At 36.8% G+C, this 14,906-nt stretch overlaps 1 protein-coding gene and 1 pseudogene across 4 annotated transcripts in view; both read left to right on the top strand.

The window, feature by feature from the left end:
* top2b (DNA topoisomerase II beta) overlaps positions 1 to 14,906 on the top strand; it is a 97,143-nt gene that overhangs the window by 69,085 nt on the left and 13,152 nt on the right. For 3 of the 4 annotated variants that reach the window (XM_005159507.5, XM_068215173.2, NM_001045191.2), the window contains exons 29-34: positions 1,262 to 1,415; positions 1,504 to 1,674; positions 2,636 to 2,816; positions 3,678 to 3,760; positions 3,836 to 3,925; positions 4,264 to 4,484. The exons of the other annotated variant lie outside the window; for it this stretch is intronic. In XM_005159507.5, coding sequence (XP_005159564.1) covers positions 1,262 to 1,415; positions 1,504 to 1,674; positions 2,636 to 2,816; positions 3,678 to 3,760; positions 3,836 to 3,925; positions 4,264 to 4,484 — 900 coding nt within the window. The remainder of the gene's footprint in view (positions 1 to 1,261; positions 1,416 to 1,503; positions 1,675 to 2,635; positions 2,817 to 3,677; positions 3,761 to 3,835; positions 3,926 to 4,263; positions 4,485 to 14,906) is intronic. 4 annotated transcript variants of the gene reach the window in all.
* LOC141379049 (uncharacterized) lies at positions 5,205 to 9,324 on the top strand (annotated as a pseudogene).

Raw genomic sequence — 14,906 nt, 5'->3', positions numbered from 1 at the left:
TCTTTCAGAAATTAGACGTATTTACTGTAATAGTGAGACGTTTTACCTGTGGTTAGAGATTAAATCGAGCCCAAAAAATTTAACCCAACCTTTCCCGAGCCTGTGCACCTTGTGTCTGAGTTCGAACTGGTCTGACACATTAACTGTAATTATGAGCCTGAGCCAAATTAAACCAAACTCTTTTTTAATACGAGAGCCGTTATAACATACATCTCAACTACAATTCTGAGTTGCCTGGGCTACAAAAATTAGATTAGATTTATCTTAATGAATATTGCAACAAAGATGAAGCATGTAAACTGCATTGTTTGTTTATTCAGAATGGATTGTAACAAAAGAGTACATTGATGGCTGACTATCATCCTTTTATGCCATGGCAAGCCTGCTTTATGTGTCAGTTCATTGTGGATGTCCCCGTTTTGTTGCTATCACCTCTTTCAGGTTGTATGCATAAGCTAAACGTAAGCAGCACATGTTTTTACGGTGTTCATGTTAACAGATTAGAGCTTCCAGAGCTTCGCAAAAGCAGCGTGTCAGTGCGGAGCGTGAGCAGAGCTGAAGCAGTAGTGACACAATCATTTCGGCGATGGATCTACACTGAATTAAAGTGACAGTGCAGTGATAATGACCAAAAAACTTATTGAATGATAGCAAAAAGTAGCAATTTTACCCAATAAATGCATCGATGAGATCCACTGATTTTTATGCACTGTTTCTGCTCTACATACACGCTGCTTTTCTTCTGCTTGAGCAAACGGTGTGAATGTGTTTCAATGAAAGAGATGTTGTTGCAGAAGGTAGAGTGTTGCTCTGCATGCAACTTTGTAGACCCACATGTTGCCTAGGCTGACTTTTTTTGTATAATAATTCCAATTATGGCATTGCTTTCCACTCATTTGGGCTAATCAAGTAATGACTAAAAAAAACACAAATGCTTGTCATGGCCTGACCTGAAGATAGTGGCAGGAAATAAGCAGTCAAAAGCTGCAGTCTATTTTCTGTAGAACGGTCAGAAGGTTTTCTTTACACTTATAGAGTTCAAATTTGTTGTATAATTCCTTTTAAATAGATTTATTATTATTATTATTATTACTAACTGCATTATTATTAGTAAGTGCACTTTCTCTTCTTGAAATATTTGATTGTTGTTAATTAACATATTAATCATAACTAAATAGACTGAATTACAACTAATAAATGTCATGTCTGATAGTCAGTATGTGTTTCTGTGCATGTCTAATAATATATTTGTTTATGTTAGGGTGAGATAGATGCGGCTGTGAAGCTGGAGATTGATGATGACAGTGCTCTAGGTTCCAATGGAGGAGAGAATTCCCTAATTTCTCCATCTGGCCTTCCCAACCCAGGAGCCAAACCCAAAGCTCCAAGGGTCAAGAGAGAGAAAAAAGAACCCGGTAACAATAACGTTTTGCCACTGCATTTAACTTAATTAACTTTCAAATGTGGTTCTTTTTTGATTCATGTTTTGCCATAAAATTTTAGGTACACCAAGACAAAGAAAACCAGCTGGTGCTAAAGGTCCAGCTAAGAAAGTGAAGAAAAGAAATCCATGGTCCGATGATGATGAAGGTGGTGATGATGATCGATCTGATATTGAGCTAGATGAATGTGAACCTGTTATTCCTAGAGACAGTACATCCAGGAGAGCTTCAGGTTTGTGTGTCTGTTCAAAAAAAATCTTTTTTTCTTTTTTCTTCTTCTTTTTTTTTTATTGTTCAAATTGTAAGTAGTTACTTATGTCCAGCCTGGTGACATAAAGGTAAAATAACTCATTTATCCCTCAGGGGTCTGAGGTGATTTTGGGGCCCCTAAGATGTTTTGACATGCATGACATTTATTGCATAGGTCTATTTTACCTTCTATAGTAAAAACACCATTGAGCCTCGCTAGATCCTCCTGTATATGTGCACGTCCGTTGTAAAACACTCACAGGACATTAATTTGGACAACTATACGGATACATTAAATAGTTCAAACAAAGAGAAACTTTCTCTTCGTGCATAGTTTGTAAATGAACAGACTTGCGTGTACTAGTTGCAGAAGCGATCATGAGGCTGTTTTTGCACAGTTTAAAGTGATCAATCAGAAAACAGGAGAAAGTGCATTACTTCCATCATTTGTAATATAGCATATTGTAATGCAATCCAAAAATTATAGTATAATATTCATGTTCTTTTTGGCTTAGGCCCTTTAATAATCCGGGGTCGCCACCGAGGAATGAACCACCAACTTATCCAGCAGTTTTAGGAAACGGATGCCCTTCCAGCCACAACTCAGCTCTGGGAAATATAGTGTAATATTGAGAGTTAATTTTAAGCTTATTCTCTTGCGGCCCACCTGTAGGATTGCTAAGGCCCACCAGGCATTATGTCATGAACATTTAACTGAAACCTTTGGAAAAGTCTTGGAAACGTCCTGGAATTTTAGTAATAAAAATGTGTATGAACCCTGTATGCTGTTGCCAAGTCCAATTTACTAACCATTAGCTTTGTGCAATGTGCATGTAAAAGTTAGGGTGAACTTCTAACAAAAGTAATCCATACGGTAACTTTTCCCATATTGAAACACTTTCCCATGGTGGAAACAACTTTTCTGTTGTGTTGTTGTTTCACAGCTGTAAAAGCCAAGTACACATTTGACTTCTCTGAGGAGGAAGAGGAAGAGGAGGATGGTGATGAAGAACAGGAGAACGATGCTTCAGCATCACCAGTACACTCCTTCAAAAACACAGAGCAACATGATGATGAAGTTGATGATGATGACGATATTTTTCCTCCAAAAACAACATTTACTTTGTACGTTCTGTTTAAATATTTACATATGGGTGAATCTAACCTAGCTTTTCACAAGCATTTTTACTTTATATTTCAAGGATTATATTTATTCCATAAATCTTGGGCATTGTATTATTATTTTATGGCAATGAAACTCTAATTGTTTATAATTATAACTCTTTATCTGGTTGTTGCAGTAAAAAAAAACAATAGTACTAAAAATTTTTACAATTTAAAAAATGTTACGATTTAAATTTGTACTGTTACTAATTAAATGATAAACAATTTATGATGCATTAAGAGCAATTTCTTTTTAGTTAAATTTAATGTACTTTTTTCAGGAAACATGCACATATCTTTGGTTATTTTTAAAGGACAGTAGTAAAATTTGTATTAAATTATTATTTTCTAAACTGTATTTTGAACAAAATTGGGCATCATCATTAGAAGTTTTAACCTCCCAGCTCTCAATGCATCGTGTTATCTTTTGGAACATCAGTGAGCCAAACTGAAATTAAAATGTCACAACAAAAGTAATGATTTCAGTTAAATACAAGCAGTTATACAAAATGTTAATTTGATAATTTCTAATAACACTAAACAAAATGTTCTTTTTTATATTTGGTTGAGAATTCTTTGCAAGATATGGCTGTGGATTTTCACAGGTCAAAACAAACATCAGTGTAGTAGATTTTTTTATATATATGGGGAACAAAACATTTCACAATAATGATAACCTAACAAAAATATGAAAATAGTAATGACAATTTATTTTTATTTTTTCCTTATCAGTTTTGTTGTGGTCCAACAATTTAGTATTTAATTCTAAATATTAACTGTATTTCCCAAAGTGACATGCAAGTTTTAATGTCTTATTTTCAGGCCCACTTCAACAGCAAAAAAAAAGAATCCAGAGCCTGTTTTGCCATCTAAAACCACCTATGATGACAAGATCAGTGATGATGGTATGTGTGTCTTAAGTGATGACTCTTCTTGGCTAATAATGTACAATGTTTTAATAATATGTATTTATTCCTAAGATATGAAGTCAGACAGTGACGGTGACAGAGGTCCAGTGTTCTCATCGTACTCTAGCAGTTCTGCTTTTGAGAAACCTGCTAAAAAAACAGGTAATGTACCTGTAATTTGAATTCTTGTTTAAAAGTGAAAAGTCCCTTTTTGTGAGTATTTTCCTTTTGTTGTGAATGAAAACTTTTTGTACAAATATTGTGTTAACTATGATAACTTAATGCCTAAATTGCATGTGGCTGTTTATAAAGTTAGTATCAGATCCACATGGTCCTGTCCTACATTTTTTGCATTTACCATCTTGTTTTACTTTTCACATGAACAAAACACTAATAATGAATTGGACAAGACAGCATGTTTACAGTGACCATATAGCTTACCAGTTTAGGCCAAAATTGATCTTAATTCATGTTTATGGTTAAATTTTTTATTGCTCCAGCTAAGAAACCTGTAGATACACCACCTAAGCCGAAGAAAGCTCCGGTTAAAGCCAAGAAACCTGATACATCCGTCTGGGACTCAGACTCAGATACAGGCACTAAGAAACCACCAGCATCAAAAGGGAGTGGGAAAGGCAGAAGCAAGAAGCGAAAGCAGTCAAGCTTAGAAGAGGATGAGTATAGCCCTATGAAGAAGCATGGAAAGTCTGCCACAAGCAGAGTAAGTGATATATACTTTATAACTGCATGTACATGGACTCTTTTTTTTTCATTCATTCTAATATTGGCCGGATCAACTAAATTTTGCTTGCAAACATTCAGCCCCAATGGATGTACATTGTTAATCTGCTTTATGGATTCACAGTAATTTCTTGAAAGTAGTCCGCAGCTGCATTCCTGGAGCCCCTCAACACTGCATTTTTTGCATGTCTCCTTAGAGCCTAAAATAGGTGTGTGAAACAGAGACATGCATAGGTAAATATCCAGATAATCACAAAATTTATGTAGATTAAACAAACTAGAGATTAACAGAACTAGAAGTATGTAACTTTCTAAAGAAAGTCAGCGATTGCCTATCCTGAACTCATCATCACAATTCAAAATATCTTGGTAACAAGTGGTTGACAGCTTAACCTAAGATCAGTGTAGTCTCAGCCTCAGACGCCACGCCAAGCACTGCCATTGTTGATACTTACAAATACACCAAACCTTGCTTTTAAAGACCAAAAAATGCTTTCACTCTGTCTTCTCAGCCTGAGTAATCTTTATGTAGAAATGTATCATTAAAATAATGAATGAATCTCAGATATACTATACTATAATATTACTATTATTAATAATTATAAAATTAGATTAATTTCTGAAGGATTATGTGACCGAAGACTTGAGTACTGAAGCTGAAAATTCATCTTTAAAATCTCTGGAATATATTATTAAATTGAATTATAAACTGCTTCTGAACAGTTATTTTTCAGTTCAATCAATTTTCACAATTCTACAATGTGAACTGTATTTTTGATTAAATAAATGGATCCATGGTGAGCAGGATAGTACGATTTTTAATTGTTTGAAAATAAGCTTGACTCCAAACTTTTGACCGTTATCGTATATTGCCCACCCCTACATCATATCTTAAATCCTAATTCTGAACAACTCTGACTTAACAACCTCTGCTGTCAGTAAAGCTTGTAAACATATAATAGTGTCATTAACTTAAATTATACATCAATACAAAATACAGTTAATGTCAGAATTATTAGCCCTCCTGAATTATTAACAATTTTTTTTTTCACAATTTCTGTTTAGCGTAAAGAAGATTTTAAATTTAAAGGCTTAAGTAGTTTACTTAGGCATGTTAGGGTAATCAGGCAAATCATTGTTTAACTAAGGTTTGTTCTGTAGCAAAAAAAATATTAAATCAATGCCAATAAAACGAAAAAGATTTCCATGTTGAATTCTAAGTGAACTACAAAAAAGAAATCCAAAACACAGGCATTGCAAATATGGAAATTGGAAAACTATAATAATAAAGTATTGAATGCAAACAATTTTACTCATTGTAAAGTTGTATTGCGAGTTTAGAACATTAATTATAAAGTAGAAACAATTTTGCTTAGTCCTCGTTAACATTTATTTGCTAAGACAGTCCAGTCTTTTGACATTATCAGGGGATAATGTTGCCCTTTTCTTTTGAATGATATGACCTGAGAGTGAGAACAGTATCTCACAAAATAACTGAACCAAAATCACTTTCTCTCGAAATCCCTGAACCAGCATATGAATTTCAGTCCTTACTTTTGGTGCCACTGGTTTTGTGACTAGAATGCAAGAAGCACCAAGGGGTACGTCAAAGGCACTTACCAAAGATAAAGACTTCTTACAGGGACTTTGGTCACACCATCTCTAAACATTTAATTCTAAACAGCTTTGAGGGATGTGTTAGGCATTTACTCTTGTTGCTAAGAAAACATACAAATGCACACATACACACACACTCACACACACAGACAATGCGCGCAATACAGCGTACTCGGTGAGCAACTCCCTTCAGATTCATCAACACGAACAATCACGTTCATCAAATTTGCTTAAACTAAGCATTCTAAAGTGTGCCTATATTTTACAAGCAAGGATTCTTTCACAGCAACGTAAAGCAGACGCTTTACAAAAGTTGCATGTAAGGAGAGAAACACATCAAACTTAATGAAACATTTGAGGGCTCATGAAATCAGAAAAGGCAGAGGAATGGGCTGTCTTTGACAGCTTGCGACATCATCTTGCATTTTCACTGAGTACATTTACATGGACACCAATACTCAGCACTGCTACTAGTGTGATATTGCGTTTATACAACAGTTCAAAGGCTTTTACGCATTTTTTCCAAGTGCTGTAGACTACGTACATGCCAGTCAATGACAATGAATAGGCAAAAGGAAAAAAAAAGACACTCAAACATTTGTCGCAAGCAAACAGCAGTACAGCGGTGGAGTGACCATCACACACTTCTCAGAGCTCACCAGAACTGAACTGAGCTGCCATGCATGCATGCTTACATATCAAAGGTAAAACAACCACAGAAAAAGTCCTCTTAAAGGGGACATGCCATTTATATAAAATGCATGTCCAACATTAAGCGACCGTTACAACATCACAATAATTAACCCCGAAAGCAGCGCAAAAACTACCAGATTGCTGTTGTGTTTGTGAGAAGGGAAAATGCTAAACAGATGCCAACACAACACACATTCCTGATGTGTGAGTCTCATATCTCACACTCAATGCATTACAATTACTATGGTAATGTTATAAAGATAGCACTACAACATACAAAAGAGAGAGATCGACTTGGAATGTCACTTACCAGTTTAATAATGATTTGATCTGCTGTTTTAATCTTCTAAGGTCTTTATTATGCGGTCCCGTTGCCATCTTGTGGAATAAAAATGTCAACTGCCTTTGTTCTACTCAGTATGGTGGACTGAAGGCTGCCGACGAGCTGTCTCTCAGAAATTGTACATATTTTAAATTAGGCACTATACGTATAAACAAACTGCACAGTTGCGATCTAAACAACTACATTCTAAACAACTACATTTTCAACAATGTATCGGTGGCAGATTCGGTTGTTTCGGTAGTTTCGGGTGTTTGTACTCTCGAGGCGTGTCCAGCTGAATCCAATTAGCTAGTGCTCTGGGTGTCCAGCTGAACTCAATCAGCTACGTTAGTGCTCTAGGGTGTATATAAGCTGTTAATCTCAGCGCGGCAGCGGTCGCAGCAGCCTCGGGTGAAGACCGACGAGTGTAAAGACCATCGACTCTACCTGCGCATCTCCACAGAGCAAAGACACCGACAAAGCACTTGAGTACTGTACTTTTTTTCTTTTTTTCTTTATCCTTGCACTAATTATTGTTTGTATTGCACTTTCATCATGTGTTTACTAATTCCTGTTGTTACTAACACTCGCAAAACACGTGAGGTACGCTCTATGCGTAATCTTCACAACCTTCGTTCAATACAAGTATCTGCTATTTCACAATTCTCTCTCTCCGTGGGCCTCTGGAATTGTCAATCTGCTGTGAACAAGGCAGATCTTATTACCTCCATAGCTACACATTCTAACTATAATCTCATAGCTCTAACTGAGACCTGGTTGAGACCGGAGGACACTGCTACACATGCAGCTCTCTCTGCTAATTTCTCTTTTTCCCACACTCCTCGTCAGACAGGGAGAGGGGGTGGGACGGGACTACTGATTTCCAGAGCATGGAAATTTACTCAGAGACCGTCCCTGACAAAGATCAGCTCCTTTGAATTCCACGCAGTCACCATTATCCACCCCTTCTACATAAATGTGGCTGTCATCTACTGCCCACCTGGTACATTAGGTCACTTCTTAGATGAACTGGATGTTCTTCTCTCATCTTTTTCTGATTATAACACTCCCTTGTTGGTGCTAGGTGACTTCAACATCCACATTGAAAGACCACAAGCTAATGACTTCCTGACTCTGCTTGCCTCTTTTGACCTCAAAAGAGCACCTACTTCTGCTACTCACAAATCAGGTAATCAGCTGGACCTTATTTACACTCGACATTGCTTCGATGACCAAACACTAGTAATTCCACTACACAAATTGGATCATTTCCTTCTGTCCTTCCTTCTGTTCTGTCCTTTCCTTCTGTATACCCAGCTATACCTCTCTGTTCACCCTGATGATCCCTCGGTTCCGGCTCGCATCTCAGCCTGCCTGTCAGACATTTCACACTGGATGAAAGATCATCATCTTCAGCTTAATCTCACGAAAACAGAAATGCTAGAAGTTTCTGCCAACCCAACTCCACATCACAACTTTTTAATCCAGATAGGCGGGGCAACCATTACTGCATCCAAAATGGTAAAAAGCCTTGGAGTAACGATTGATGATCAACTAAACTTCTCTGACCACATCTCTAGAACTGCTCGATCGTGCAGATTCGCACTCTACAACATCAGAAAGATCCGACCCTTCCTATCTGAACATGCAGCTCAACTCCTTGTTCAAGCTCTTGTTCTTTCCAGACTAGACCATTGCAACTCTCTACTAGCCGGGCTTCCAGCTAACTCTATCAAACCTCTTCAGATGGTTCAGAATGCAGCAGCACGAGTGGTCTTTAATGAACCTAAAAGAGCACATGTCACTTCGCTACTCATTCGTTTGCACTGGCTACCAGTTGCTGCTCGCATCAAATTCAAAGCAATGATGTTTGCTTACAAAGCAATTTCTGGCTGCGCCCCTTCTTATCTGCTCTCACTTTTGGCTTTATAGGCTCTTCAGAAACTTGCGTTCTGTGAGTGAACGTTGCCTCGTGGTTCCATCCCAAAGAAGGAAGAAAACGCTTTCCCGAACGCTCGCGCTCAATCTGCCCAGTTGGTGGAATGAACTCCCTAACTGCATCAGAACAGCAGAGTCACTGACTAACCTCAACTAACTACAAAAAATGAAAAAACAATAAAAAAAAACATTACTAATGCTTTCCTTCTTTGACTTTACACACCTGAAACTTGCCTACAGCACTTCTTCATTGTTGCTCTTATAGTTGTGTAAGTTGCTTCCTTGTCCTCATTTGTAAGTCGCTTTGGATAAAAGCGTTTGCTAAATGACTAAATGTAAATGTAAATGTCAACAAAAAAAGCCTCAAAAGTACTAGATCGGCCTCTGCTTGTTGCTGATTGTATGTGGGCAGAGTAATACAAAAAGGTGTAGGGTGAAGATTTGTTTGTCTACTGTTACTGTCAAAATATTGCACAGCTTTCAGCCAATCAGATTCAAGAACTAGACCAAACTGTTATATATATTTATATATATATATATATATATATATATATATTTACATATATACATATATATATATATGTAGCGCCACCTAGGTGTATTAAGTTTAAGATAGCGCTCCAGGTTCAATACACTAAACGCCTACAGATATGTTGAAGTAGGCCCCTCTGATATATTTCAATGACGTAATGTAAATAAGGCAGATGAGAATATAAATATTTGCTGTGTTAGAATAAATTGCCAGAAATAAACTCTGTGAATAATAAAACTCTTAGATAAATCAGCAAATATAAATAATTTAATTAGAATAGAAATGTAAATATTGGGAAAAACCCCAGATGTAAAACAAAATATAAAATATAGAATTTATGCACAGCTAAAAGACAGTAAAATGACCCAAAGTCAAACCCAGCAATTTACAGTACAATGAAGAATATTAATTAAACCAATATAGAAAAATACCACCTTTCTACACTCTAACAATTAAACTTATAAATCAACAAGTGACTAAGAGTGACTGAATATGTTTCTCTTTGAATGTGGCTACAATTGTGTCACTAAATTACACACTGAATTACACCTATATAAACTATTAGTATAAATCTATACTTTAAAACATGCAGCAGTATTTTATGCTCACTGCATCTCCATAAACAACTCAAAACTCTGTGGGCCCACACACTCACACATTCATACACCCCCCGTTGCAGGCCTGTATCGCTGCTAGTGTACGTTGTGGCCGGGAAAATGAAAATGGCCTCTTTACTCTCCTGAGCACAAATAAAATTAAACAAGATACTTCAGATGAAGATTACCTTGATCCAGATGACAGCAAACCAGATGCCAGTGATCCAGATGACAGCGATCCAGATGCCAGCGATCCAGATGACAGCGATCCAGTTGACAGCGATCCAGATGACAGCGATCCAGATGACAGCGATCCAGTTGACAGCGATCCAGATGACAGCGATACAGATGACAGCGATCCAGTTGACAGCGATCCAGATGACAGCGATCCAGATGACAGCAATATATGACAGTTCTCCAAACTGACAACACTTGTGAACAACGGGCCAACAAGCTGCGATCGATCGGCGAACTTCTGCCGCGGGTCTTTCAAATCCTCACTTTCACTTTTTCTCCCCAGCTGATGAGAGGCAAATCTCACGTAGTATTCAGGCTATTTGTGGTGCTATTTGCTCCTCTTTGACTCTTTCAGCGTTGTTTCATACTAATCTAACAGTCTCTCTTTTTTCTCCTCCTTATTTTCGGTTTAACCGTCTCTCTCTCAGTTCAGCTTTAGTCCTCCATAACTGTCAGTTGACAATCTAGGCATTTAAAAAATGCTCACTCACTCTGAACTGACTAATAACTGACACTGGAAACTTATATGATGAAAACACACCGCAAACTCAAACAAACACAAAACAAACTCAAAGTAATCAAAAACGTGTTGTTCACACGCAATATATATTACTATCTCTTGTTTTTATACTCTGTGAATGTTACGCAATCATAATAGCTGCGACGCGAGTCTCCTCCTCTCTCCGCTCTCTCTTCCCAACAGCCAATCACATTTCACACTCCACACCAGAGGGCGGGACTAAACGCATATAAACCAATAGTGTAGGAACACCTACCAAACTTGTTAACCCCATGTATTTCAGTGAAGGTTGATCAAACTTGCTATCTTATCATATTCTCATAGATAGACGCTTATATCATTACACATCAACATTAGGATGTATATATTCACAAATGAATGCAAAACACATTTTAGATTTAATTCTGTTCTAGAACCAATATGAATAAATAAATAAATAGATAGACAATAAATAAATAAATAAATAACCTTAAGATTACTTTAAAACTTAAAAACTTGTAGAACTTCATTCTACTGGGTTACATATATATACTTCTATTCAGTTTAAAGTGGTATTTAAAGGCTTTACTAGGTTAAATAGGTTTACTTGGCAGGTTAGGGTAATTAGACAAGTTATTGTATTACAGGGCTCGATATTGCAGCCATTTAGGTCGCATATGCGCCCGAAAATTAATCTATGCGACCTCATAATATATTAGGGAGCATTTGTGTGACTACATAAAATGGGTTTAGTGCGACCTGTTTTGATTTTTTTTCTAAAAACTTGCTGAATCACTCTTCCCTGGCGTTATATTGGTTCATATTAGCTGTCAATCACTCAAGGTATTCCGCTGTTAGATGACAGAGAGGGAGCTTTAATAACTGCAGGAAATGCAAACGGCTGAAGAGTGAAAAGCACAGGTTTGCAAACCCCACCTAAAGTTGAAGTGCAGATGAGACTGATCATGGCATGTGGTGAATGTTGATCTGCCAGCCGAGATTAATCGAGTGTTTTCGGAGAAGGTGCCTGAATCTCGATTTGTTGCATTCACTGCGTGTTCAGCGCAAATATCCGCAAAATGTAAAATCTAATACTTTACACATCATGGCCAAAGAAGCTCGCCTTTACTAAGGTTACACTGAAACTGCGGCTTATAACAAAGAGCGGTAATGCGCTTGTAGTCATCGCGAGAATCCTGCTCTGCCTGCTCATATATTGGATCGGCTGACTCGCCTGCTTTTCCAACTAACACAGAAAAATTAAGATCAGCTCATAACGAGACTGAGCATTTAAAATGACACAAACTGAAACTAAAACTTTTTAATAGGGATGGACGATATATCTGCGGCCATATCGTTATCGGCCGATAAATGTTATTTTTAAGATTATCGTTATCGATCCGATGTCTAAATTAGGCCGATATCTTTAAGCCGATAAATTATGTGATTGTACAGAACGTTGTGGGCGGAACATGTTCAGACTTGCCCAGTGCACTATTATGGAGCTCTCCCCACATTGTTCATTCCTTCAAAGTCCGTCCTTTCTTCACATGGTATTGCTGTGCGTTAATAACTCAGTAAGTAACCATGTTCCTTATCATTGTAGATATGTTTGATTGAGTGTCATTGTGTATTTTGCTTCGAATCGCCTTAGGAAAAATATTAAATGTTTCCTGCTCTGTCTTTTTGTTGTGTTAGAGATAGCAGGGGAGATTCACTTATTTCTCCAGGGCCGAATAATATTAGTTTCTTGGTGAACCTTCTAAAATTTGTTTCTTCCCTTCTCTTTGAATGAACGAGGACACATGTAACTTGGTCCAGTCATCACTGAAAACAGTCTCATTGTGAAAAAAACACTCCTCTAATCTGTGTCTCCCTCTCCGCATCACACACACACACACCTAACCCCTGCACACATGCTAAACAACAACTCATTGGGCTGTTTGTAGTCTAATATGATTATTTGTTATTATCAACACGTTGCTTGCCGTGTGTTGTTGATGTATGATTGTATTCAGTTGATTGTAGTATTCATATTGATTATAACGAGCGCACGTGAGAGCTGTCACCGCGCACACAAACACACACACAACCACGCACACACACACACAGATCTGACAACCTTCAATACAGCAGCACGGGGGAGAGCCTAGGTGCACCAACATTGAATCCAGCATAAACTCGCCGCACATTCTGTCTTTATATTATGCTCTGCGTTTGTCATAAAGTCATCTGTGCTCAATGATCAGGTGCTGAACCAAAATCTGACTCCGAGGGCATCTGTTGCCACGGTTGAGTGAAACTCACAGCGGTTTTTAAGAAACATTTCATCAATAATTTTCCCCGCAATTGACAGCAAGAACGAAGACAGAAGCGTTGGCTGATTGACAAGCACTGCAGCACCTGTTCAAAAGAATCTAAAACGCCAAATAGGATGAATCTATGTATCTAGCTTTTCGCTTGTACGGTGGCTTAGAACTGTCAAAACACCTCTAAAAATGGCCTTTTCGGACATGACATATTTGTACACATGTACATCACTGTAACACGTTTTATTCAAAAACATTTGAGCTGGTTTCAGTCCTTAGCTCTATCATTTTCATCTATTTAAAATATATTTAACTTGCTTGTTAATTAAATTCCATTTTGTTATTTAACCTATTATTTTTATGCAACAGTCAAGTTGCATGTTAATTTGCTATGAAGAAAATGAAATGTATTTTTATTTGTTTGAAATCGTGAATATAGGTCTTTTTTGCTCTGAGTATAGACTATTCAGTCCATAAGAGCAGTTCAATCTTTTATGAAGTTTGCTGTATAAAAATATAACATTTTTAAGTATTTATAATTATCGGCCTATATATATATATATATTTATATATATATATATATATATATATATATATATATATATATATATATATATATATATATATATATATATATATATATATATATATATCGGCTATCGGACTCCAAGTCTGAAGAATTATCGGTTATCGGTATCGGCCAAAAAATCCATATCGGTGCATCCCTACATTTAAAGATTGATAGAAGTGAGACTTTTCTTACTTTCTTTTGTCCATTCTTTCTTGAGATGTATATGTTTTGCTATTTAGTTACTGGTGACTGCTTTGCAGCTTTCAGCATTGAATTGAATGATTTATAATAATCTTTTATTTGTTTTGTAGCAGAAATATTATTTATTAAATTGACATGCATATAAAAACAATAGTGCAAAATAATTATTTCTTACTGCAATGCTTCATTTTTGTTTGATGCAAAACATAAATTTGTTTTTCATAAAGTAACAGACTTTTACAGCAGATAACTTACATGACAGCTTGCAACACATGGTACGTTTACCACATTATTCCAGCAGCAGCACGACTATCAAGGCAGGGCATTTCCGCAGGCACCACAGAAACATACTGTGAAACCGACAAGTGTAACGCAAACTACTCTCCCGCCTTCATTTGGAATAAAACTTTCAAGTAACTCAACACATGCAAAGGCAATTACAAGCGCAGTAGGAGTATTTATAGCCGCGGACATGCGACCATACTCAGGGGTAGAAAACTCAGGTTTCAGGCATTTAATTAGAGTGCTAGAACCGCGTTATGAAATCCCAAGTAAAACGCATCTCACAGCTACGGTGAGACCCTCCATGTACAGTAATGTGAATGAGAAAGTTATTAAAGGCCTTAGCAGTGCATATTTAGTAGCCTTGACTACAGATTGCTGGACCTACAGAGCAACACAATATTGTTATATTGCATAAAATTCTTAAAATGGCAAATCGTGCTTTCAATTTTTATTTCTTTTTTTTTTAAATTGAGAATCAAATTGAACCATCACTTTACAATCGAAAATTTAATTGAATCAAGGATTTGCAGGATCGTGACACCCTTACTGTTAAACATCATTTGGGATTCTAAATAAGTATCTAAATATCACTGTTTGGCCAT

This window comes from Danio rerio, chromosome 19, assembly GCF_049306965.1.
Source record: "Danio rerio strain Tuebingen ecotype United States chromosome 19, GRCz12tu, whole genome shotgun sequence".
Classification (NCBI taxonomy): domain Eukaryota; kingdom Metazoa; phylum Chordata; class Actinopteri; order Cypriniformes; family Danionidae; genus Danio; species Danio rerio.
This window is presented reverse-complemented; position numbering and strand designations above follow the sequence as displayed.